This window comes from Fistularia commersonii, chromosome 15, assembly GCF_037954325.1.
Source record: "Fistularia commersonii isolate RoL2024-O1a breed Wild chromosome 15, RoL_Fcom_v1.0, whole genome shotgun sequence".
In the NCBI taxonomy this organism is placed as follows: domain Eukaryota; kingdom Metazoa; phylum Chordata; class Actinopteri; order Syngnathiformes; family Fistulariidae; genus Fistularia; species Fistularia commersonii.
Window position 1 is genome coordinate 2,962,886 of NC_141298.1, and position 24,035 is coordinate 2,986,920.

The 24,035-nt window shown below is 39.3% G+C and overlaps 2 protein-coding genes across 2 annotated transcripts; one reads left to right on the forward strand and one right to left on the reverse strand.

Moving 5' to 3' along the window:
- The first annotated feature begins 162 nt into the window (after positions 1 to 162).
- On the forward strand, positions 163 to 6,780 carry LOC147226243 (tartrate-resistant acid phosphatase type 5-like). Its single transcript, XM_086160208.1, has 6 exons — positions 163 to 316; positions 1,450 to 1,640; positions 3,134 to 3,261; positions 3,351 to 3,542; positions 3,771 to 3,918; positions 4,602 to 6,780. The coding sequence occupies exons 1-6, from the start codon at positions 247 to 249 to the stop codon at positions 4,881 to 4,883; spliced, it is 1,011 nt and encodes a 336-aa protein (XP_086016334.1). The 5' UTR covers positions 163 to 246; the 3' UTR covers positions 4,884 to 6,780.
- On the reverse strand, positions 6,496 to 17,068 carry f3a (coagulation factor III, tissue factor a). Its single transcript, XM_086160209.1, has 6 exons — positions 16,938 to 17,068; positions 15,347 to 15,458; positions 14,136 to 14,329; positions 10,514 to 10,689; positions 10,059 to 10,224; positions 6,496 to 7,223 (listed from the first exon to the last, which is right to left on the reverse strand). The coding sequence occupies exons 1-6, from the start codon at positions 16,996 to 16,998 to the stop codon at positions 7,102 to 7,104; spliced, it is 831 nt and encodes a 276-aa protein (XP_086016335.1). The 5' UTR covers positions 16,999 to 17,068; the 3' UTR covers positions 6,496 to 7,101.
- Positions 17,069 to 24,035: the final 6,967 nt, after the last annotated feature.

Sequence of the window (24,035 nt, forward strand, 5' to 3'; positions counted from 1 at the left end):
CCAGCTAGAGGTGAAGAAGAGATTTCAGGGAAGTCTTGCCTGCGTAACATTTTCTTTACTATAACTCTTATCTAAAAAAAACAAAAGTGAAACAAGACCACGCAGTATGACAAGTCCAGACAAGCACAATCTGTGACACTAAATGGTGAACTCCGTTTCTTCAACAAGCCCTTATTCAGGAAGTGACAACAAACCAAGGAAATGTTTGCTTCACTTTGAAACATACTGACAACACACTGATGAGACATGGACGCATTGTGCTGCTTTCTGATAGCGTTTGCCATCCACGCCTGCACACCTCTGATCCGAGCACAAGGTACGATTCACCACTACACTTCTCAGCTGTCAACAACATAATCGAGACGACACACAAATATGTATGTGTTTGAAATTCAAGATTAATTTAACCAAGTTTATTGGTTTAAATAACAGGCAAGAAGTAACCTTAGCATTATTAATTATTTTATCATAGCCTCATGCCACCTAGTTTCCCATCCCGCATTGAACTTTGACAACAAAAGTAATTATACGTGCATTATTTCTATTGTTGTAAAGATTTCATATAAACCCATGGAATTACTTATGTTACTGAATGCCTCTGACTTCTTACTGGTTGAAAATACTTCCTGCTGCGCATACAAACCCCTTACATGCTCACAGTCACTCTCAGCCTCAGGATACACCCAGATGACTTTGCCCTCCCACCAAATCACTTTATCAGCAATACTCATCTAATTTCTAGTCCAAATTAGAACCAAACTACATCGCTTTTTGTGTGACCCTTCGCCATAATTTCTCTTTAAATGATGTGGAATGTCGAGCGTGTGTGTATTTGTGTTACTGAACTTATACCTGCATATACGTTGGGTAGAAGGTAATCTATTGAAGGCGCTTTAGATAATGTTTTACTCGATCCCCTTTGGTGTTGCCATACATGTGGAAGGAAGTCCAACATGTGCTACATGTTGTGCTTTAACAGACCTCGTGCTCTTCTGTATGAGCGGAGTATTTTCCAAGGGCAGCTCCCCTTCGGTCATAATGAAATCATCTGAAGACTTCGAGAACAGAAATATTGGATTGCCTGTTTTACAGGCAGACCTCGATGAAAAACCGAATGTTTTTGCATTTTTCAAAAGTTCGAAAAATTAAAAAGTGACAGCCGTCAAGATCATATTTCTTCCTCTTCTCCACTTCTCCACTGCAGCGTGGGATATTTTTAACACATAATCGGATTGCGGTGAAAACTGAACTTGTGTTAAAACGCATTTGTGTTGAAAAGTTGACAACAAAAATCAAAATAGCTCCTCCAGCTAGAGGAGTTAGGAAGCCGCTGAAGTTTGGATCTCTTGTTTTTGTTTTGTCTGTCTAAACTATTGATCATACACAGAAGTATCTCATGTGACCTGCATGCGAGAGGAAGTTACAGTCTGAGTGTATGATTCTCCGCAGCTGCTCTGCGTTTCGTGGCCCTGGCCGACTGGGGCGGCATTCCCATCCCTCCGTACTACACTTTCCATGAGAAGGCGGTTGCAGCGGAGATGGACAGACTGGCAAGAGACGAGGGGTTGGACTTCGTCCTCAGCCTGGGGGACCACTTCTATTTCAATGGGGTCAAGAGTGTGGATGACCCCCGCTTCAAGGTCACCGCACACAGCAAGGCTTTCTCATGATTTATATGTGGAGCTTAGATATATTTAAATGAAATATTCCAGTTCCAGTCTTCGATTCACACAAAACAGATTATTGTTTTGGTTGTTTTTTTTTTTCCTCAGTTGCTCCATACAGTACAGAAATAGAAATAAATAAAATTAGGCGAACAAAATAAATAAATGAAGATGATAAAAAGGAACTATTTTCAAGAGTAAATATAATAGTTATAGAATATAAGTGGTGAAAATGTTTAAGATAAATAAGTTAAAAGAGTAAAATCACTGTATTGATTGACATCACTTTTTTAAGTTGATTATTTTCAAGTTTGTGCAAAAATTTTATGGGGGGAAAGTAAAATTCAACTCCCAGTTCAGCAAAACATAAGAAATCAAAAAAAAAAAAAACATTTAAAAAATCAGTTACCTGAAATTCAGAGTTGGCTATTATGCATTTTATTTTCTTTGAATTATTCGTTCATAGGGTCAATCACAAATAAAAGTTAATATTTATTAATATAATGAATTATTGCAAGACATTTCTCCTGGCTCTGGCATTTCTTATGTTATATTATCATGTATTATGGGCTTCATTTCAATTTACTGAAATGAACACACATGCCCTTATACACACACCCACACCCACACCCACACACACACACACACACACATGCAAACATAAAAGGATCTACAAAGAAATCCCAAAGGGCTCAAGCCTTGTAGTGTAGCAGGAGATTGTTAACTAACAAAGTAAACTATTAAAGAAGTGAAAACGAACACCACATTCCGTTTTAAGGCAAACTCATTGAAGTTAATCGTTGCACAACTTAAAGCGCCTTGTGCAATAAAGAGCTTAATATAATGTATGGAAACCTCTTTTTATTACACTGAGGTGAAAGGTGTGGTTAGGAGTAATACACTTTTGAGACACGAAACATTAAATGCAGTAATCTAAGCAAGAAAAAAAACAGGCTTGTACGACAATTATAAACCAACCACAGGGACGGGGGATCTTTTTCACCACAGAGAAACATGATTGGCTGCAGGGCTGCAAACAAACCCTGTCGATGCATTTGCATAAATCTGCGAAAGCTTACAAACATAGTGTTCATTTGTATTATTCAGCTCGTCTCCACCACGTTGGAGGCTCTTGATTTGTGTTGTGCACGTGACGTGTCATCTGTGTTCAGGTTGCATGTCCTCCCCAGTGTCTGCGTGGGTTTTCCTCCGGGTTTTTTCGGTTTCCTACCACGCAGTAGGTTCATTGGAGACCCTAAATCGTCCAGACCGGTGAATGAGAGAGTGTAGGGTTGTATGTCTCCATATGTCGTGTGAATGAGGGTGAATAGTCCTATGCCTCAATATGAGGCCCTTTGATCGACCACTGCCCGGTCCAGGGCGAATCCCGTTTCTTTCCCAATGACAGCTAGGATAGGCTCAAGCAAAAGAGCAACAAAGAAATAAATCCCTATTCTGTTTATCCACAGAGCACATTCGAAAGTGTATTCTCCCAGCCGTCTCTGCTGGATATCCCATGGTACCTCGTGTCGGGAAACCACGACCACAGAGGGAATGTCTCGGCACAGATGGCGTATTCTAACATTTCCGGTCGCTGGTAAACACCAAAGAACACTAATCTACCAGCGTTTTCGATGTTTTCACATCTCTATGACTGCATCAGTAACGGTGCTGTGTTTTCCATAGGAACTATCCAGCCCTTTACTATGAGCTGCTGTTTACTGTCCCGCACACCAACACATCACTGAGCATCCTGATGATCGACAGCGTGCTGCTGTGCGGACAAGCCTTCAACGAAAACCCGCCTCCGGGCCCCAGGGATCCCAAAGCAGCAGAGCTTCAGTGGAAATGGATCAAATCCAAACTGGCCAGCAGCAGGTCGGGAACAGGGTTGATGTAGACTAAGACTTCTCCAATTTAGTTACAGATTTTTTTTTTTTACCAGTGTCAATAAGACACGTTGCCTCTTGTGTTATTTTTAATTGCAGCTGCACACAGTACCTTGCCATATTCTCAAGCAACAGAAAATCAGACATATCTAAAATCCAAAATCTAAATCCAATAATTGTTTCTGGGGCCTGATGGCCCTGACTCCACCATCTTCAGGTCAGACTACATCATGGTGGCCAGCCATTATCCCGTGTGGTCCATTGGGAATCACGGGCCCACAGGCTGTCTGGTTCAGAGACTGAGGCCTCTGCTGAAGAAGTACAGAGTCTCAGCATACCTGTGTGGCCACGATCACAACATGCAGGTATTGTGTGTGTGTGTGCGTGTGCGTGCGTGTGCGTGCGTGTGCGTGCGTGTGCGTGCGTGTGTGTGCGTGTGTGTGTGTGTGTGTGTGTGTTGTGTGTGTGTGTGTGTGTGTGTGTGTGTGTGTGAATGTGAGTGTTACCAAGATGGTCTGAATTTCAGTTCAATGGTCATTACTCAAAAACAATTACTTAAAAAAAACAATAAAATACTGTGAAGTTAAAGTGCAAGATCAGGTTTCTCGCAATCAAATGCTCACAAGGGAGCATTGATTTCATCCTTCCCATTGCATTGCATTGAGCATAGTTTTTACTACTGCCATCTTTTTTTTTTTTGTACTGTTTATACAATTTCCTACTATTATTTATTTTTGTTATGTTTTACTTGAAACTCTGGCACGACAATTTCCTTCGGGATAAATAAAGTTGTTCTTATTCTTATTCTTATTCTTATTATTCATAAGATACCATGCCATCCAAATTTAAATGCTTAACACCTTACAGATATATACAAAAAAATCTGAAAAATGATATAGATACCCTAACCACAAAATAAAAATCAAGTGAATAAGTGAATAAATAATAATAGTAATAAATTTTGACCACAAAAAGGGGTCACATCAATAAACTAACCCCCTCCTTATGAATCAGTAATCCATAAACTGAAGTTTTCTGTCCTCACCAGTTCATCAGAGAGGATGATGGGAGTTCATATGTCATCAGCGGCAGCGGGACGGTTAGTGATCCCAACATCAGGCATAAAGACAGCGTCCCTCTATCCTGGCAGCTCTTCTCCAGCCCTGTCAATCATACCATGGGGGGCGTGGCCTACTTTCAGGTCACAGAACATGAAGCGACCGTCCGTTTCATGCAGACGAATGGAAAGTGCGTTTACCAGGCAAAGCTGCCGAAAGTGTTGTCTTGGAACAGAGAGGCAGTTCATACATTAGCTGACATAGATGCATAATTTGTTTAATTTTTTTTTTTTTTTTTTTTTTTTTTGTGAGAGCCAGTCCTCAAAGTTCAACTGCACCCATGGCCTCATGCTAAATTTATGAAGACTTCTTTCATGTATTGGATGCGTCCATGTGAGTCCTAACTCTTATTTCACTCTACATTTAATTATCAGACATAGCAGCTGCTTTTTTGCATTTTGTTGCATTAATACCAGGTCGTTCGTTTTCAAATAAGCTGAGTGGGGACCAAGTGGAAACTCACACAAGACTATTCAGATTTTAAAAGAAACTTTTACCTCAGCTATTAAGATTTGCAATCAACTATTGTACTAAAATACGATCATTTCATTTACAGTTTTTTTGCTCATATTTATTTCATTTTTTGCAAATGTTTAAGTACCAGTACTTTCCTGCATAAACGTTCATTGCTTTTCCCTTTTATGTTCATAAGTTGCCTATTTGTAGCAATTAAAGAACTTGTAAAGCTTGAAGCCTGAGATTAATAATGATATTTGAAAATCTTTTAAGATATATATATATATATACATATAATTTGTTTAATTGTATTTTTTTTTATCATTTTGGATTTTTGTTGTGTATTCTCCATTATTTTTTCCCTTTTCTTTTATGATAACATGGCCTCTTCATAAGTGCTCCCCCCTTTGGGAAGCCATAAATGCATGACAGATTCCAGAAACACTCCAATTCACGAAAAATACCCCAATATTACTTTCTGAAATAATTAGCACCCCAAAGCATTGCATCCTGAGGCATTTTTTCATTGATCCTGAGAAAAACTCAAAAAGACCCTGTCTTTGGCTTCATCTCCCTCCAGGCTCCTCCGTGTTTCCATTTGTCCACTAATGTGACTTTCGCGAAACACCGCCAACTATTTTTATCTTCCTACCCTGACTCCTCCAATCAAACGAGTCTCTTCTTTACCATTTTGGGGAGAAGGAATTGCCGTGTGTGTCCACGGGCCAAATATAGACGGCTAAGACAAATACTGTGTCTGAAAAAGAACCAGTGGTGCAATTAAATTTGTATCTATGGACTTTGAAGACAAAGACACAAACATATAAGCCGTGTGTTTGCAAAGCAGGGTAGTGAAAGTAAAAGTTTCTTAAAAAACACTCTTTTCATAGATTCAGATAATTTTTAAAACCAACGTAAGGGACAAATAACTGTCAATTAATGGGTTATTGTCAGATTTTAAGTTTTTAAAGGTGTTGATTTCTTGCTGATTTTTGCAGGTATATTCCAAATAAAATTTAATTTCAATTGGATTAACTTCCAATTTTCTCTTACTCATTTTAAGTAATACTAATTATGATAATACGACAAGAATAATAGATATTACAAAAACAACAACAAAACAAATAATAATAATAATAGTAGTTGTTAATTTGCTATGATGTTTCTTTTTTGCTTACATATATATATATATATATATATATAGATCAATTCAGGCTATTATGTATTGTAATTTTTTTGCTGACAATTGGATGTGTTGTGGCTACTGGCTACTATGAAACAGTGGGCAGATTATTTTATCAGATTCCTCACATCAAGCCAGTTTACGATTTAGAAAGAATTGTTAATCATTAAACAATTAAAAAAATATATATCTTGATTATTTTATTTGAAAATTGAAATGCCATCTTTTTCAATAAGATCCCCGCAGCAAGTCTCCTTAGAGTCCAAAAAAAAGCTGGCCCTCCCCCCCAAACAGCAGCAGTTTTTTTTTAGAATGCACAAATTTGATCGTGCTCTGAAAAATATTTACTTACGTATTCATCTACAAACATTCAATCAATTCAATATACAAAAAGGCAACATATACAAATAGATTGTTAGGACACAATAAATTAAGCATCATATACAAAAATAAAATCTACTGGCACTACATTTCCTATTGTGTTCACCTGTTTCCCTACACAAAGACATGGAATATATCATTTTACAGTAGAGCTCATCTGCGGTTGGTGTAAGCCCCGCCACCAAAAGAGTAACAACAATGTTACAGCAGGAGTGTTCAGTGTTTTTGTTTTTTGCAGCATGACATGATGAGCGAATGAATGTGTCTGATTAAATGAGGCCATTTCACAGAAACAAAAAGGAGCGCCACATTCTAGTGTCTGTTATTGGAATTTGAACTGGATACCAATACATCCAGCCCAGCTGTACCGCATATTTGTGAGTGTGTATGTGGCACATGACACATTCTCACTATATGGTCCCTAAGGCGTTCTTCTTCCTGCGCCTACAGCAGACCACGGCGATGGTGATGATGATGCCGGTGAGCAGCAGGATGATCAGGATTGCGACTGCAATCACGGTGACTGAGTACACTGTGGATGACAAAAAGTTTCGGGTGTGAGGTCATTTTGAGTGTTTGTATGACAGAATACGGCTGGTTTAAAAGGTAAACACAATCTGGATTTGTGAGTCCCCTCACTCCTACCTGAGGTGCTTGAAATTTCTCGATAAATAATACAAATCTGTAAATTTAGAGGTACGATGGCGACTGTAATATCATTATAACATTCATGAGCACCAAATCACGACAGAGTTGTCAGACACTTTCTACTTGGAGCAGCTGGGACTACACTCGTTAAAATGATCTACAGAAAAAAACAGCGTTTCCACATGAGCCAGCAATTGTGGCAAGGAAGCACTGAAACCTTGGATAGATCCCAGTTCAATGTTTGCGCTCTTCTGTCTTGACCAGTCGGGGTAGGAAGAGAGAGAGCGAGTGTTACACTCATAAAAAGCAAGTAATGTAGACTATGCATTTTAGCATAGTCTAAATTTTGCATAGTCTTTGATAGACTCATTCCTGGTCCTATCCATCCTGGTCACTCCCGAAGAGAACCTTAGCATCTTCATCTCTGCGACCTCTCGCTCTGCCTCCTGTCTTTTCATCATTGTAACTGTTTCTAGTTCTCTCTTTTCTTACAGCATCGCTGGTCTCACCACTATCCTGTACACCTTTCCTTTCATTCTGGCTGATAGTCTTCTATCACATAGTACCCCTGACACTTTTCTCCAACCATTCAAACCTGCTTGGAACCATCTCTTCACCTCGTTTCAACACTCTCCGCTGCTCTGGACTGTTGACCCCAAGTACCTATATTCTCCAACTAACCCTAACCCAAACCCTTCTTGATCTCCACTCCCTGGAGCCTCACCGTTCCACCCGAGTCCCTGTCATTCAAACACATAAATCCTGTCTTGCTGCAAATAACTTTCATTTCTCTCCTTTCCAGAGCATACCTCCATCTCTGGATTTCCCTCAACCTGTTCTCTACTCTCACTACAGATCACAACGTCATCCGCAAAGATCATGGTCCATGGTGATTCCTGTCTAACCTCATCTGTCAGCCTTTCCATCACCACTGCAAACAAAAAGGGGCTCAGAGCTGATCCCTGATGGAGTCCCACTTCCACCTTGAACTTCTCTGTTACCCTTATACCTTCCTCACTTCACTTTTACAAATCTCTGCTACTTTGTGGTCCACAATAGTAACCTCTTAGACCCTTGCCTCTCCTTCATCAGCTCTTCAAAGTACTCTTTCCAACATCCCATCACTCTTCTAGCATCTGTCTATAAATTTCCCTCTATCCATAATCACTCAGACATCCTTTCCATCACCATCTCTGTTTCGCCAACCTGTATAGATCATTCTCTCCCTCCTTACTGTCCAACCGAGCATACAAGTCATCATACGCCCTTTGTTTTGCCTTTACTACCTAAATCTTTACCTTACATTGTATCTCCCAATACTCTTGTCTGTACTCTTCAGTCCTCCCTGTGTCCCACTTCTTCTTTGCTCACTGCTTTCTCTGTATATACTCCTGCACCTACTCATTCCATCACCAAGTCTCCTTCCAGATGATACACCAAGTATCTCTCCTACAACTCTCCCTGATAGCACTAGCTGTAGTTGTCCAATCATCTGGCTAGATATATTTGGAAAATGGATACCCAGGCTATAACAAGATGTCTGAGAGTCCCTGTTATGCTTTGTCTTGCACTTACAGCAAATGGTGGCAGGAATTTATTGAAGGGAGTGTAACTAAGCAGCTGTTTAATCCAAGCCAAACACAGAGATGAGTGAGACCCCACCAGAGCCTCATTTCCAATAGTACTAAGAGGAAAGTATTATGGGCTTCAAACTTAGCTCCACCTCAAAATTAATTTGGGATAATGATGAAGCGGTCACAGGAAATTTTTTGAATAGTTGTTTGCATGTGATATAAATGGGTTCTGATTTAGGTTTATGCATTGAATACACAACTAGAGTCTCATTTATATATTTGGTTTATTGAAAAATGTACAATCTGCTTGTATTGTATGCCTTACATAACGTTTTTATGACACCTAGCATGCTCATCTGTCCTGCACGGCTGTGAGAGCCACAAAGCAACTCAACAAAGTAAATCCATGTGACCGCACTCATCCCGCTACTTACCATGCCAAAAACGCAATCACACACAGACATGCACATGCACGCACACACACACATACGCACGCGCGCATTGTTGTTTCAATGCATTCTTGCTTATTAATAACCTGGAATGTCCCCGAATGATGAACCCTGCCTTGATCACTTCACATAACAGGCGCAGGAAAGCATTTTTAATGTATGTCCCCTTTCTTTCATTGTTTGCGGTGTTAAAAAATAGAAGAAATAACAAATACAGTATGCTAGAACTTATAGGAGTACATGGTCTACTAGTCATATCACTAAATGAGGGGCAAAATGAGAAAATAGCCATAAAAGATTTGAGAAAATTACATTAAAGGTTGATAATGATAAAGCGACTTTTGAATGACAGGGCAGTCGCCTTAGCTGTAAGCAATTAAAAAAAAAAAGAAAATCAAAAGACTAACATTAAAAAAAGATCAGATAAAGATCGGATATTTTTGTTTTGTTTTTTCTCACAATGAATTCACTATTCAGATTGTTAGTTTTTTTTTTTTTTTTTGCACGGAGCCTGATAAGAGCTTCACAAATAAGTGAGACCACAAATTCACTGAAGTCCTACTGTAATCTTTCCATCTAATAAAGACAGGCTACTTAAGATAATTGTTGATGGTACCAAAATTCATTCATTCATTATCTGTACAGCCTATCCTGCACTCAGAACCTATACCACTCATCCCTCTTCCTCCTCCTGACCTTCAAAGATGGATGGCTCCTCATTCTGGGAGCACTGCACCGTGCTCATCTCGCCAAGCTGCTTCGTTCGGCGACTGGGAATGAACGCCTGCACGGTGAAGCAGTAGCTCTCGCCTTGATCCAAATCGGTAAACTCTATCACGTTGCCCTTGGAGATTTTTATTTTCTGAAAAGAGATTATTTGTAAGCATTTTTTTTTTTTTTGGTTTGATACATCTTTTATATTTTTTAATTTTACATATAACAGTAGTCCACCTGCAACTGAATACGAGGAAATTACGTGGACGTGAAGGAAAAACTTTGTATAGTCACACATGTATATCCTTAAGATATTTGATATACATGAGAGAGCACACTGATAAATCCACAGAAATACATTGGTGCATACAAAAATACTACATGTTATACATGTATAATTACATAATAGAAAGCCTAGTATCGATGGCAGCACTCACCTTTCCCGAGCTCATGTTTTTCCGAAAGGTTACTTTGTAGGACAGGTGGTCTCCAAAAATGTCCCTGATGCTCAACTGGCGGTCGTCTTGGAACAAGGCCGTGAGGGAGTCGGTCACATAGAGGACGGTGGAGTTCTCGTTAGTCTCCAGCTTGAACTCCGGTCTGAGAATATCCGCTGCAGGGAGACGGACAGGGGGTTATTGTGTTGTGTCAGACAGAAAGTACGTAACTCCTTGATGCTAAAAGCATGCAGACGTCTCTTGGGAGACGCCAAAGGGAAACCATAGAAATGTTTTCAACCTTCAAAGCAATGTGTTAAATTTGTTCCCGTTAACAGTGACATGACGGCGTGACACCCAACAGCAGATTCAAAGTGAGGTAACGGCTTTATTTATACCACACTCTTGAACACAATCGTTACAAAGTGCAATGTCAGAGTTTCCCCTGCCATCACGAGTGACTAATCTGGTTGAGAAGATCCACCAGCCAGCTTCTCTTCTTTCGTGACTTTTTGTCCAACACTTGATGGATCCTGGACTCCAGCGCCTCCAGACGGGCTTCCCTCTGGGCCCCTTCCTCGTTCTTTCTCTGCAGGGTTTCTCTCAGCATGGTGCTCTCTTCCTCTGCCTTCTTCATAGCATCCCTGACCCTCATGTAGGAAGCTTTTGTATTTTGCAGCTCCTTCCCCAGATCTTGAGCGGTCTGTTCATGGAGCACATTAAGGGTTCGAAGTGTCTCAATTTGGTCACACAGAGCCTTGTTGTCCTCCCTGGACTGGGCATCCTGCTCCCCCTGGTCTCTTTGGGTCTCCAGGTGCTGCTGCGGTTTCTTCGTGGTCTCCCACATATTCAGACTGATACTTGAGTTGGCCGCAAGATTTGTCAGGTCCGCTGACTTCCTCCAGTCAATGTGGACCGCCTCGCTCAGCTCGAACCTCAGCTCATGGATGGTCTCCTCGGCGGAATTGATCTCACACGGCTTTTTCAGTTGATTCTGAAGGTCTTGGGTTTTTGTCTCTGATGCCACAGCAGCCTTGTTCAGCTCCGATGCTTCATCCTGTGCAACAACCATTCCTGCATCAGCCGGCTGCAAGTTTTGAGGGTCTTCCTGTTGGGATTTGCTTGCGCTGTTTTTCTCCAATGCCAAATTCCGGAGTTTGGCCTTAAGGGCATCGTTTTCTGCCCTCAGCTTTTGCATGGTGGTGTAATGGTGCTGCTCCAGGGCTCCTAGGTGGGCTTTGAGGCTCGAATTTTCCTCCATCACCATATGCATGGCTGCAGATCCATGGTGCTGCTTGCAGTCCGCCAGGCTTGCCTTGAGACCTTCCATTTCCGCCATCAGATTTTTCATGGTCGATTCATGATACTGCTCAAGCCCTCTCAGGTGCTTTTTGAGACCGTGATTTTCTGCCATCAGGTGATGCATGGAGTCCTGATGGGGCCAGGGAGATCTCCCGTTCCTGGCGTGGATGTTTCCTCGCAACAGTCCGCGCTGAATCTGTGACATCATGCCCACATTTGTTTTGCCAGTATGGATGGGATACACGGCTGTTTTTTGGTATCAGCCTCCTATGAGTGTTTTGTTGGAGTTTAGTTATAATTCTGGGTAATATAAGGTTTCAGGCATGATGTCACACAGTACGGACACCACGCCAGCACAGCTGTATCATTTCGGCAAAGATCACCATATTCAGGCTTCCCTATTTGCCTGCCACCGCCACACATCCCAGGACCCTTTCACATCACAGCTTCCCCTTTCACAGTGGCTGTCAACGGCAACTTCACAGCACCTCTGACAAACTTCGTTGTAGCTAGTCTATGATTTTTTTTTTTACGATAATACCAGCGCTATCTATATTCACAGTCAAAGCTCAGACAGTGTGCTTCACCCTGTATGACATCAATGTTTCCCCTCAAGGCTTTCTCCAGACAAACACATCAATTAGGCAATAAAATACATTTATATGATCAGTCGCTACAAAACCCCACAGCAGTTGACAAATATCTAAGAGCAAACACACTTACAACCTTTCCATTACACATCCCATTGAATCTCATTTTGTGTTGAGTTGGAATATTGTTGACACAATATATTTTTTTAGATAAATATGGCTGTATTTATGAACATGAGTGTGTTTGTGCTGTTACACCTCCAGTAAAATAAATAAATGAACTGATAAATAAATAAAGTTTTGCTTTTGCTTCTTCCAAACTCGCTGAGCCTTTTTTATTCATAGAAATTGGTGTCAGTGTGAACTGGAGGACATACACCTAATCTCACTATTGCTGGTCCGATATTAAGGACTCCTACGTTGTAGGAGAAATCAAATAAAATGGGATTTTGAGAATTTTAAATGTGTGTGTATATATATATATGAAGATGAGAAGCTCTTACTTTAAAAAAAAGAAAGAAAAAAAGCCATAGTTGCACATGAACTTCTCCATGAATGTTAACCCTCATTAAAATGGCTACAGCTGCATTGTTATTTACAGTCAGAACCGCGGCAGCAGAGCTCCTGTATGTATATGTATACATACAGGAGTATGTATATATATATATATATATATATATATATATAGATAGATAGATAGATAGATAGATAGATAGATAGATAGATAGATAGATAGATAGATAGATAGATAGATAGATTTATGCATTTATGTTTTCATTTCCACAGAGACCAACTTAGTTTCAGTATCTTCTTTTTTGTCGAGGGAATTTTTGAATCTAATTTTACCTAATAATGAGAAAGCCAGATGTGGTGCCAGATGGATTTTAACTGCCTGCCTTTTGTCTGCACTTCAGTGGCCACATTTAGAATACAGTTAATTTCATGATGCCATGCTACCGTGTTCATCCAACGACAGATATGTGCCCGCACGTTCCTCCCATGAACTATAAAGCTGTTTTTAAGACTGTCCTTAATACACCTCCATTTATGAGATGAATGCAGCCTGTCACGCTGCCATGAGTTGTGCATCAACAGCCTATAAATGAGTCCATAAAATGCTGTTTACACAACAAGTTATGACATGGTGGTCAAAACGGAAGGGAAAAACAACAATTACACTGAATGGGAGACAGGGCTGAAAAAAGGGAAACAAAACCACTGAATCTCTGTCGTCATGCATCTCTGTGAGTAATTGTATTACCCACTATTACAAAATAAAAAACATCACCATCATCATCTGCAAATACCGCATTTTGTGAAAGGGAAAGCATTTAAGGAACACAGTTTGCATCAGTTCAAGCGCCTCATTGCGCCCCCTGTTGGCCATCAAATGAGATGCAAGAATGAATTCAAATCATCTTATAGTTTGAATGGACAATATCCACCTGGATCCCAGCCAGCCGACAAAAACGTCTTTTAGAAATTACAGCAATCCTCGTTTACCACAGGCAAATTATTAACAGGGTAATAACTATCATCCAATGTTTAACCTATTTTCCTTTTTTTTTTTTTAAAAAAGTCTCTTCACCACAGACCACATTGACTCAGAAGCTGGGGCAAAATCAGCTCATCATTAACAAACACAAACTCTCATACACAAATAACCATAGTGGCATCACTTCTCTGACATGTCGTCTTTTTTTCCATTTTTTTAAATAAAAATAACTTACTGTCACTGTAGGGGCAGAATTTCAATGACCTGTTGAAGGTTTTCTGACTTTCTTCCAAGTGCATGCCGATAGGAGGTTCAGACAGGACGTCAGCAACATAGGAGGCATTCAGGTTGGTAAGGGAGGCAGTGAGGTCACACACCGTTGAGGAGGTCCGGACGCAATTCAGGATCTTCTGTTTGTCCTTATGATTCCTAAGAAAAACACATGCAGACACTCCTTAAACAGACAACCACCTATGCTGAATCCCTTTTATTTTATCCAAGTGCCCTACACCTTTCTAGCGTCCATCCAATATCCTCCTAGCAGGCACTAAACACTAATAATCAAATAATATATACATTAATGTCACTCCACATCATTCAGTTTGCGGGACATCCGGCTAAGATAGATACTGATATCTGTTTTGGATACTGAGTTGTGGAGTGTTCTTTTTCTTTTAAATTTCTATTAAATTTTTTTGTTGTTGTTGTTTTTAGATTTTATAAAAAATCAAAACATCTGTATCAAAAAACTTGAAAAAAAAAGAAAAACACCAGCATGAATCAGTTGTTAGAGAAAACCAGAATTCGTCATGACTAGATAGATCCGTTCATCCAAAGGCATCTTCATGCTACGTTCCAAATGGCAACAAATATGAGAATGAAAGTCCTCCCTGACATCTCTAAGATCTCGAAAAACAAAACAAATCTTGCTTTTCAGGATTACCTGTATCTGTAGCTTTCAACTGGGCAAGTTTACAGCTGTTTTTCTTGTCTCTCTCTCTCTCTCTCTCTCTCTCTCTCTATCTATCTTTTTTATATATATATAGATAGATAGATAGATAGATAGATAGATAGATAGATAGATAGATAGATAGATAGATAGATAGATAGATAGATAGATAGATAGATAGATAGATAGATAGATAGATAGATAGATAGATAGATAGATAGATAGATTTTTTTTATATATTTTTTTTTCTTTTATTTATCTTTTTTTTTATGGTACAGTGCAGTGACTATCGGGGCCCTTGACGGATTAAATGCTTTGTCAATTTTTTTTAGATGAAATTATTTCATTGAAAAGAGAGGAAAAAAAAAAGAAGAAGCGGCTTCGGTCACTGACATTGTGGATGCATATCTTTCAAGGTCATGGTGACGTGATTTGATATTAAAGAACCTCAAGAGCAAATCTTTTAACAATGCTAGGATGCTGGGGAGGATCCTTACTCAGAGAACTCCACAGTGTAGGTGTAGTCGCTGGTTGGTTTTGGCTCCCAGGTCAGGAATGTTTTGAAGTTGGTGGATTTCCACTGAATGCTGTGTGCTGTCGGGTAAGAACCTGGAAAAAGCAATGATCACATGATCAAAATGCTGCAATTTAACCTATTACAGTCTATTTACTTTCATGGGATATCAGCAAAAAAAGACAAGACTTTCACCTGAATTGTGTTAAGGTAGAATGTTAAATGTAAATGTAAGATTCACTAATTTATTCAAACAAGAGGAATTGTTGCCTAATAATCTGAATTTCCAGCATTTAGCTCTTAAAGATATTAAAATGGAAACAGAACTTATCCTTCTGGCCTCAATGCCCTCCTCAAATACAACCAGGTCTAACAGTATTTGTGCTACAGTGATGTCAAAACTGGAGTGTGTGTGTGTGTGTGTGTGTTTGGTGTGTGTGTTTAGTGTGTGTGTGTGTGTGTGTTTAGTGTGTGTGTGCGCTTCTAAAACAGCATCACTGCACTTGTTTCAAAAATACATTTACAGAGTGGGCATATGTGTGTGTGCACGCGCAATGAGATATTGAAGTTCATTTAAGAGTATTAAAAAAATCAAGGTGAACAGCATTGTGTTGTCTCTGGCACTAACTCTAGCTCCAGCTCAGTAAGTAGCAGAAAGCAGAATTTTGCTATCTCCACTCTGATGCTATTATGGCCTGTCTCACAGGAAAATAGCTATTACATAAGAATTCTACAAAAATAAATAAATAAACAATGTGAGTAGCTATATTTACGAAATTTTACTATTTGCTAAATACAAGATTTACTATAAGTTAAATAGACAGACAGACAGATAGATAGATATAGAGGGACGACAACGCTTTGTGTCTCGCTGTATTGTTTGGACTTTTTAATCCTCCATGCATGCTTAAAGTTTATTACTTGATTCAAATCTAAGTCAGTAGTTACCATATTATCATAACACAAAATTGTGTGTGTATGTGTGTGTGTGTGTGTTGGGGACGGGGACTTTCATACATTTGGAGGAAAAAGTGCATGTAAAGTTGTACTTTTAGGATCTAAACTTACAAAAAAAAAAAAAACTTTGAAATGTAACAACTAGTTTATTACAACGTCTCATTCCATGATATTTCCCGACTTTTATTGGGTCTAAACACACTGACCTATTTGAAGTCTTATCTCTACATCTATACCACATTGCCTCAGGCATTTGGCACTCTGGATTTATATTGCTTTGGACGCCCGCTCTTCCCCGCAACTGCGTGCATTTCCAGGGACACAAAAGTGCGCAAACTTCTGTGACTGTCAATAACTATTTATTCTTATCACCGTAATAACATGCACGAGTCCCAACAACAAGGCAAGGTGGTTCCTTTTCCTCATCATGATGATTTAAAATAATAATAATAATAATAATTGTTATTATGAATATGTATCGTAATTATCATTAGGCGAACGAAATTAGTGAAACTCCGTTAGAAAAAGGGTTATAAGCGTGCATCCGTGCTTTAAAAAGCCTCGAAGTATTTGGAAACTCGTGGAAAAGTATCTCGGTCGTTTTTTTCCGGACTTACCTGCGACAATGTTTGTGAAGATGAGCGCCAGCGCGGCCACCGTCGGTCTCAGAATCCCCATGTCGTCTGTGAGTATCCAGGCGGTGGAGCTTCGCTGACGGCGGTGCGTTCACGTCTCTCCGGACTTCCAGGCTTCGGTGGGATTTGAAAGCTTTGGCTTTACCATATAAGGATCGTCCGGATGTGACGTCACTGAACTTGCAAGGAGCTCCAAAGACTGGAATGACCCTGTATGTGACAGGAAGAATACCATTTGTATCATTTATTAACATAAAGACCTTTTTTTTTTTTTTCCGGGACAGATTCTTTACCAACTTAAACTGCGTCCAGTCCTGGATGTTAGCCTTCCTTTGATAAGGCCTTAAACACTTGACAGCCCTAACTTTGACACTTTTTATTTTATTTGTATTTTCTTATTCTCCCTCCTTCCTACTATTAATGTTATGTTTTACTTGAAACTCTAGCACAGCAATTTCCTTCGGGATGAATAAAGTTGTTCTTATTCTTATTCTTATTCTTATTCTTATTCTTATTCTTATTCTTATTCTTATTCTTATTTTTTTTCTTATTCTTAAATCTTTTGCAACAGTTAATGCTAAACCATATTAATGTTTCTTATACACTTAATGAACTTCTTATAAAATCATACAATTTCTCTTGAAGATTTTACATATCTTATATCCCATATCTCATCTGCTTGTTTTGCTCAACATATATTGAAAACACGTTCTACGATCATGACTCTGAAGCATTGATGTATTTAATTGTTCACAGTCTTTATGTCTTTTTAAACCCCGTTTAAAAGTCAAATGTCCTCAAAATGATCAATCATATTGAAATCATAGAGAAGAATATTATCACACGGACTGTGACTTTTCATTTATAGTCAGTCTGTTGATTTTATTGGGAAAAATCACAATCACCAACATAAATCCTTGAAAAAATTCCCTAATCCTTGAGTTTTCATTAGTGAATCCAAAGTCCATTTTGATTCATTATCCTCAATAAACCCAGACAAAAACAGGTTACAAATTGCCAGCATTTTTTAGGAAATCCTCAATTGATTCATTTGTTAAATTTATTTGTTAAATATAGAGAAAACATGTAGCAATTTAAAGCCTGTGTTTCTATGCACAAAAATTGATAAATGTTATATAATAAATAAAAAAGATAAATGTACAACTATTTCATGATCAATCAGGATATACGATATACACCAAAGTTTTCTGATATACTTGTACACTCATTATTAATCTCTTTTATACACTTAATATACATACATAAATGCACATGCTGAATGACAGCATGGATTGGCTGCAGGCCAACCGCTTTCCAATGCATTTACGAAGAAATAAGAATGTGAAAATGCTGCAAATTTTTCCCCACATCTTCCTCTATTTCTCTTCCTCTGATTCATTCTATGCTCCTCACTTCTGCTCAAATACGTGGTACTGCGTCCATAGCGCACCAAGATAAACGATTGTCTTCAAGGGAATCGGTGATAAATGTTTAAAGGCTTGGTTGACCATTGGCTGGAATTCTGCTTTTGATCAATAACTTTTATTGATGTAGATTTGTTTTTTTATTAATTTACCGTCTGTATTAAAAGGTATCCTGAACTTATTAATAATGAAACCAAAAAAATAGCATTTTAGGAAGTTTTGTGAACTGCCTTGTCAGTAGATATTAGGAAGTAATCAGGGTTATTCGAGACTCCGTCACCGTCTGTCAACAGAAACGTAGCGTTGCTGTGCGTTGACGAAGAGCCCACTCATGTGGCTTATGTGCAGCTCAAAGGTTAAACTCCTTCGCAGCGGGTGGTGCCTTCATAAACTGCGCAACAGAGACTCTGCCACAAGCACTGGGAGAAACTGAATCATGAATCAAATGACTCGTTGCTTTATTTACATATAATACCGGCGATATAGCCGATGAAAGCCCAATCCCCGATTACTGCATTCAAAATAGCGGCTGGTTTTAGTAGATAGAGGTTAATTATGGAGGCATTATATGAGGCATTCATGAATGTGTAGGTGTGTTTAATGGCCATTGAAAACAAATTTAATAGACATTTGTCCTCTTGTGAGTATGTGTCAGTCAGTACATCTCAATAATTAATGCTACTTTAATATGTAGTCAAGTATAAAAGCTTCTAGCTGGACTATATTTTGGATACATAATACTTGAGTAATCCAAAGGTAATGGTTTCTGATTGCAGGAAGTTGATAAGGTGGTGCAACGGCCCTTCTCACCTTTCCTCTTTTTGTGTTTATTCCTTTTTCATGCAATCCATACACATGACTCAAGTTACAGTTCATGTCCTGACTGTTTTTTTTATGCACAAAAAGCCCGAGAAAAGGTTTCCTTATTGTCTAGTATCTGCCTCTCTTTTCTCTTTCTTATTAAAAATTAACAGGCTGGAATTGTGCAAACCCTGCCTCAGGTGCTGAGGAATGCAATGACCAAGAGAATTATGATGGTGGGTTTTACATTTTTGGATACCTTTTCTTTTAAAGTGTAAGCAATGTGACAAGATCAACAATCAGTCAATTTTAGCTTCTCCGTCATCTTTGTCTCTGCAACCTCCAGCACTGCCTCCTGTCTTTTCATCATTGTAACCTTTCCTAGTCCATACAGCATCGCTGGTCTCACAATCCTCCAGTTTCTTGATCTCCACTCTCTGTAGCCTCACCGTTCCACCCAGATTCCTCTCGTTCAAACATATACTGCTCAAAAAAATAAAGGGAACACTTGAACAACACAATGTAACTCCAATTCAATCACACTGTGAAATCATAGTGTCCACTCAGGAAGCAACACAGGTTCATTTGGACTTGATTTAAGGACATTATATCAAAGTTGGATCAGCCTGGAGTTTGTTTTTACACTTTAATTTTGAGTGTGATTCCTAATCCAGACCTCCATGGCTGATACAATTGATTTCCATTGATAATTTTTGTGTGATTTTGTTGTCAGCACATTCAACTGTGTAAAGAGCAAAGTATTTCATAAGAATATTTCATTCATTTAGATCTAGGATGTGTTTTTTAAGTGTTCCCTTTATTTTCTTGAGCAGTGTATATATTCTGTCTTGCTGTGACTAACCTTCATCCCTCTACTTTTCGAGGACATACCTCCACCTCTCTAGATTTTCCTCAGCCTGGTCTCTGCTCTCACTACAGATCACAATGTCACCAACCCCCTTAATCATAAAAGTGGGCACCATAATACTTCTTCTCCAGTCCTCAGGCATCTTCTCACTTGCTAGGATCCTGTTGAATAATCTAGCCAGAAACTCTACCATTGCCTCTCCTAGACACTTGCATACCTCCACAGGTATATCATCAGGACCAACTGCCTTTCCACTCTTCAATGCCCTCCTTACTTCACTTTTATTAATCTCTGGGACTTTGTGGTCTACAATAGTCACTTCTTCTATCATCACCACTCTTTCAATTTCTTCATTTATCAGCTCTTCAAAGTACTCTTTCCATCTTCCCGTCACTCTTCTACCATCTGTCAATACATTTCCCTCTCTATCCTCAATCACCTGATCCGGCTGTACATCCTTTCCATCACTATCTCTCTGTTTCGCCAACCTGTATAGATCATTCTCTCCCTCCTTACTGTCCAACCGAGCATACAAGTCATCGAATGCCCTTTGTTCTGCCTTTATTACCGCTATCTTTACCTTATGTTGTATCTCCCTATATGCCCAGTGTTTTATATTATCAGTGTCCCACTTCTTCTTTGCAAACAGCTTTCTCTGTAATTATTCCTGCACTTCCTCATTCCACTACCAAGTCTCCTTATCTACTTTCCTTCCAGACAACACACCAAGTACTCTCCAACCTGTCTCCCTAATCACATTAGCTGTAGTTGTCCAGTCGTCCGGAAGCTCTCCCTGACCACCCAGAGCCTTTCTCAACTCCTCCCTGAAAACCATACAACACTCCTGTCATAGTTGAGGTAAGTGTGCCTGACCCAAACGCAAGGTCAGGAGGTAGGGTGTCTTAAGGGGTTCACTTGATGAGGAACATGAATGAGGAGCTGTGCTGGGACCAGGCTGTCTCCTGGGGAATGTCACGGGGTCTCAGGGACAAGGAGCTGGCAAGGAGAGGTTTCGGCCATCGGGAGGTCTGTGCCGGTGAGGAAACGCAAGACAAATAATGCAAGGAGTAACGAACTTACGTGGAAGAACCAGCAATCTGGCAGCAGGCTCCTCTTAACCTCTGCTTGGGGCCGAAACATCCATTTTATTTTATGGGTGTTTCGTCTGTAATAACCTTTATTTTATACTAAAGGTTGCAGTCGTGTGGTATACAATTCCTTCTTCTTAGTTTAAGCCAGGTATAGGTACGTCAGATCTGTCAACTCAGTGATATATTCCTGAGTCAAACTGAAAAGTTTATTGTGCAAATTCTTGTAATGTAATAACACAACTGTAACATGATTTTTTACTACACTGTTATTAATGTCTTCTTTCCCTGCAGCCAATTCAGACTCACTCTGTCTAGGAATGAAATAAACATTTCTTTCATTCCTCCGGAGCGTATCGTCGTATTAGGACATTTTCATATTGTGCATAGATCGCATGCTTTCCGGTGAACACACGGCCACATTTACTACAGGGTGATGTAAGAGTGGAGAGAAGCCTGAGTGTCTCTAAAAAAAACACCGCGGCGTCATCTGTAAGCCCTGCATGACTCAGACCCTCATCAGACAGCATAGGTTGGAAAGTGGAGAAGACCACTCAGACATTCACAAATTCTGTCATCTGCGTGCCAGGTAAGGCCCTAAATTTAGATTGCTTTGGTGATGTTGTTGAAAACTATTAAAATGAGTAACATATCTCAAAAGAAATACTACAAAGAAGCTTCTGTAATCCATCCCAGCCCTGGCAGGCCAACTATGCTGTGTGGTTAAAGTGAGTCTACATATGGGAATTTGGGAAATTCTGCAGATTCGGTTTTCCAGTCGGAATTGCTAAGCAACGCTGACAAAAGAGGGTTAAGGTATAAAGCAAACATGATAGTACTCACTTTTGTTTTGTTTTTTAAATCCCATAAGTGCACCAAACCTTTTTTTAGTGTATATAATTGAAAAAAAAGTAACATTCAGAATGATACCCTCCGCTTCTTTTCCCACCAAATTAAATAATAGTGAAGTGGCAAACAAACCAGAAGGAAGGGGGAAACACGCAACGTTTAAAAACTGTGCAGTAATCTGCTTCCTTCCTGCTACAAAAAATATCAGACATACAGCCCTCATATTTGTCCTTGACAACTGAGGTATTTCATATCGCCACTCTTCCCATCTCAACAATAGCAGCCCGGTTATTAGCAGCATCGGGCCATGAGAACAGGAAAATAACCAAAAAAAAAATATGTGAATGCATTAGAAGGAAATTTATCTTTTTGTGATAAATTATTTATCCGTCCAACTGTAATTTTTCAGACTGTACATGCCTATCGGAATAGACATATTTTACCATTATGAAGCAGTTACTCATCATTCACACCGCATTTCCACACAAACAAGCCATGCGTTTTATGTTAACAAACAAAGAAAAGTTATCTGATTTGGGTGAGCTATTTTATATTAAGAAAGGTTCAACATCAAAATTTGTGATCGTGCAGATCACACCTGAGATGATTTCCATGTAAGAACATAGTGGAAGCCATGAAGCCTCGGGAGATAATCTCCGCAAAGAATGTGTCATTGATATTTCCAAGTTTTTATTCCAACCTTTATGGTAAAAACTTGAAAATATGAATCTTTATATAATTTCAATCTATCTAAACTATTGAGAGGCCTTTTAATTGGTTAAACTGAGGGTTTTAAGATATGTCTACTGTATGACTGAAACAGTGAGTCAATGATTTGACTTCCAGAAATGTTGTAACAAATGACATGATGTCACCAAAACATTATCATTGATTTTCCGTCTTCCTTTCTTTCTGTTTTTTTTTACATCTATGACAGATTATCGGGTTATTTTTGGAAATTCTAAGTTTTTTAATAGGACTTGAAAAGCTTGCTCTATTTCATCATTAAGGTCCTTTGAGGGCCATAACTTTTCAGACGTGGTACAGTGGTCATGTGGACGAATGACACGACATTCAAACCATTACAAATCCATCTGCACTGTCCAAAAATATTCACTCATTCATTCATTTTCTATTCTGCTTATCCTGCAGTCAGGCTCAAAGGGACGGGTGGCCAGAGCCTATCCAAGCTGTTATTGGGCAAGACCAGTCGCCAGTCAATCACATGGCCACATGTAGTTAGATACAACCATTCTACTCTCATTCACACATCTGTGCAATTTAGGGTGTTCGATGAACCCACTCCATGGTTTGGGAGGAAACCAGAGAACACAGAGGAAACATGCACGCGACTGCAAACGGCACGCAGAAGGACCCCAACTACCTGACCTCATACCCTTCCTGAAAGTGAGTGCAGTGACGTGTGTTGCATTCAAGGGCCGTGTTGTTTGTATAGGCCAGGAGTAACAGGATCTGGCTGAGCAGCGTAAATCAATTCTGAGTAAAACTCAAAACAAGACTTTGGACTGATTCTTTTACAAACAACCAATCATTTTGTTTTATCGTCGGTGCACTCATGATTGAGAATGAAGTTTGAATGTAAAGGGAAAATATGATGGGCAAAATGTCTCCAATCCTAAACATTTATGTAAGGTGCAAAATTGGTTGTATTAAATAAAAATCACTACATTTGTTCTCAAAAATGAATTACTGTTGTACTTGCAGTTGATTCAGTTTCTGTAGTAGCGGTTTTAATTTCAAATTCTTCATTCCCAACAAATGAAATGCGCATTATGGATACGAATCATTTCCCGTGAACAGAATTTATTAAATGGGTCATTTGTCAGTCTGGTTTCTCTTCAAAAGGAAGAGTGGGTTTAAAACCGGGGCTTATTTGTAGAGGAAAGCTCTTTCTTTAGAGGAAAGGAAGCGCGTGGACAAACATTAAGTCTTTCTGCAAGAGGTTCACAACAAGGGCACCGTACAGGAAGTTAGTGCTTTTAGGCGTTTTCCAAGGATGTGGGGAAAAGGGAAGGTGTGTTGAATCTGC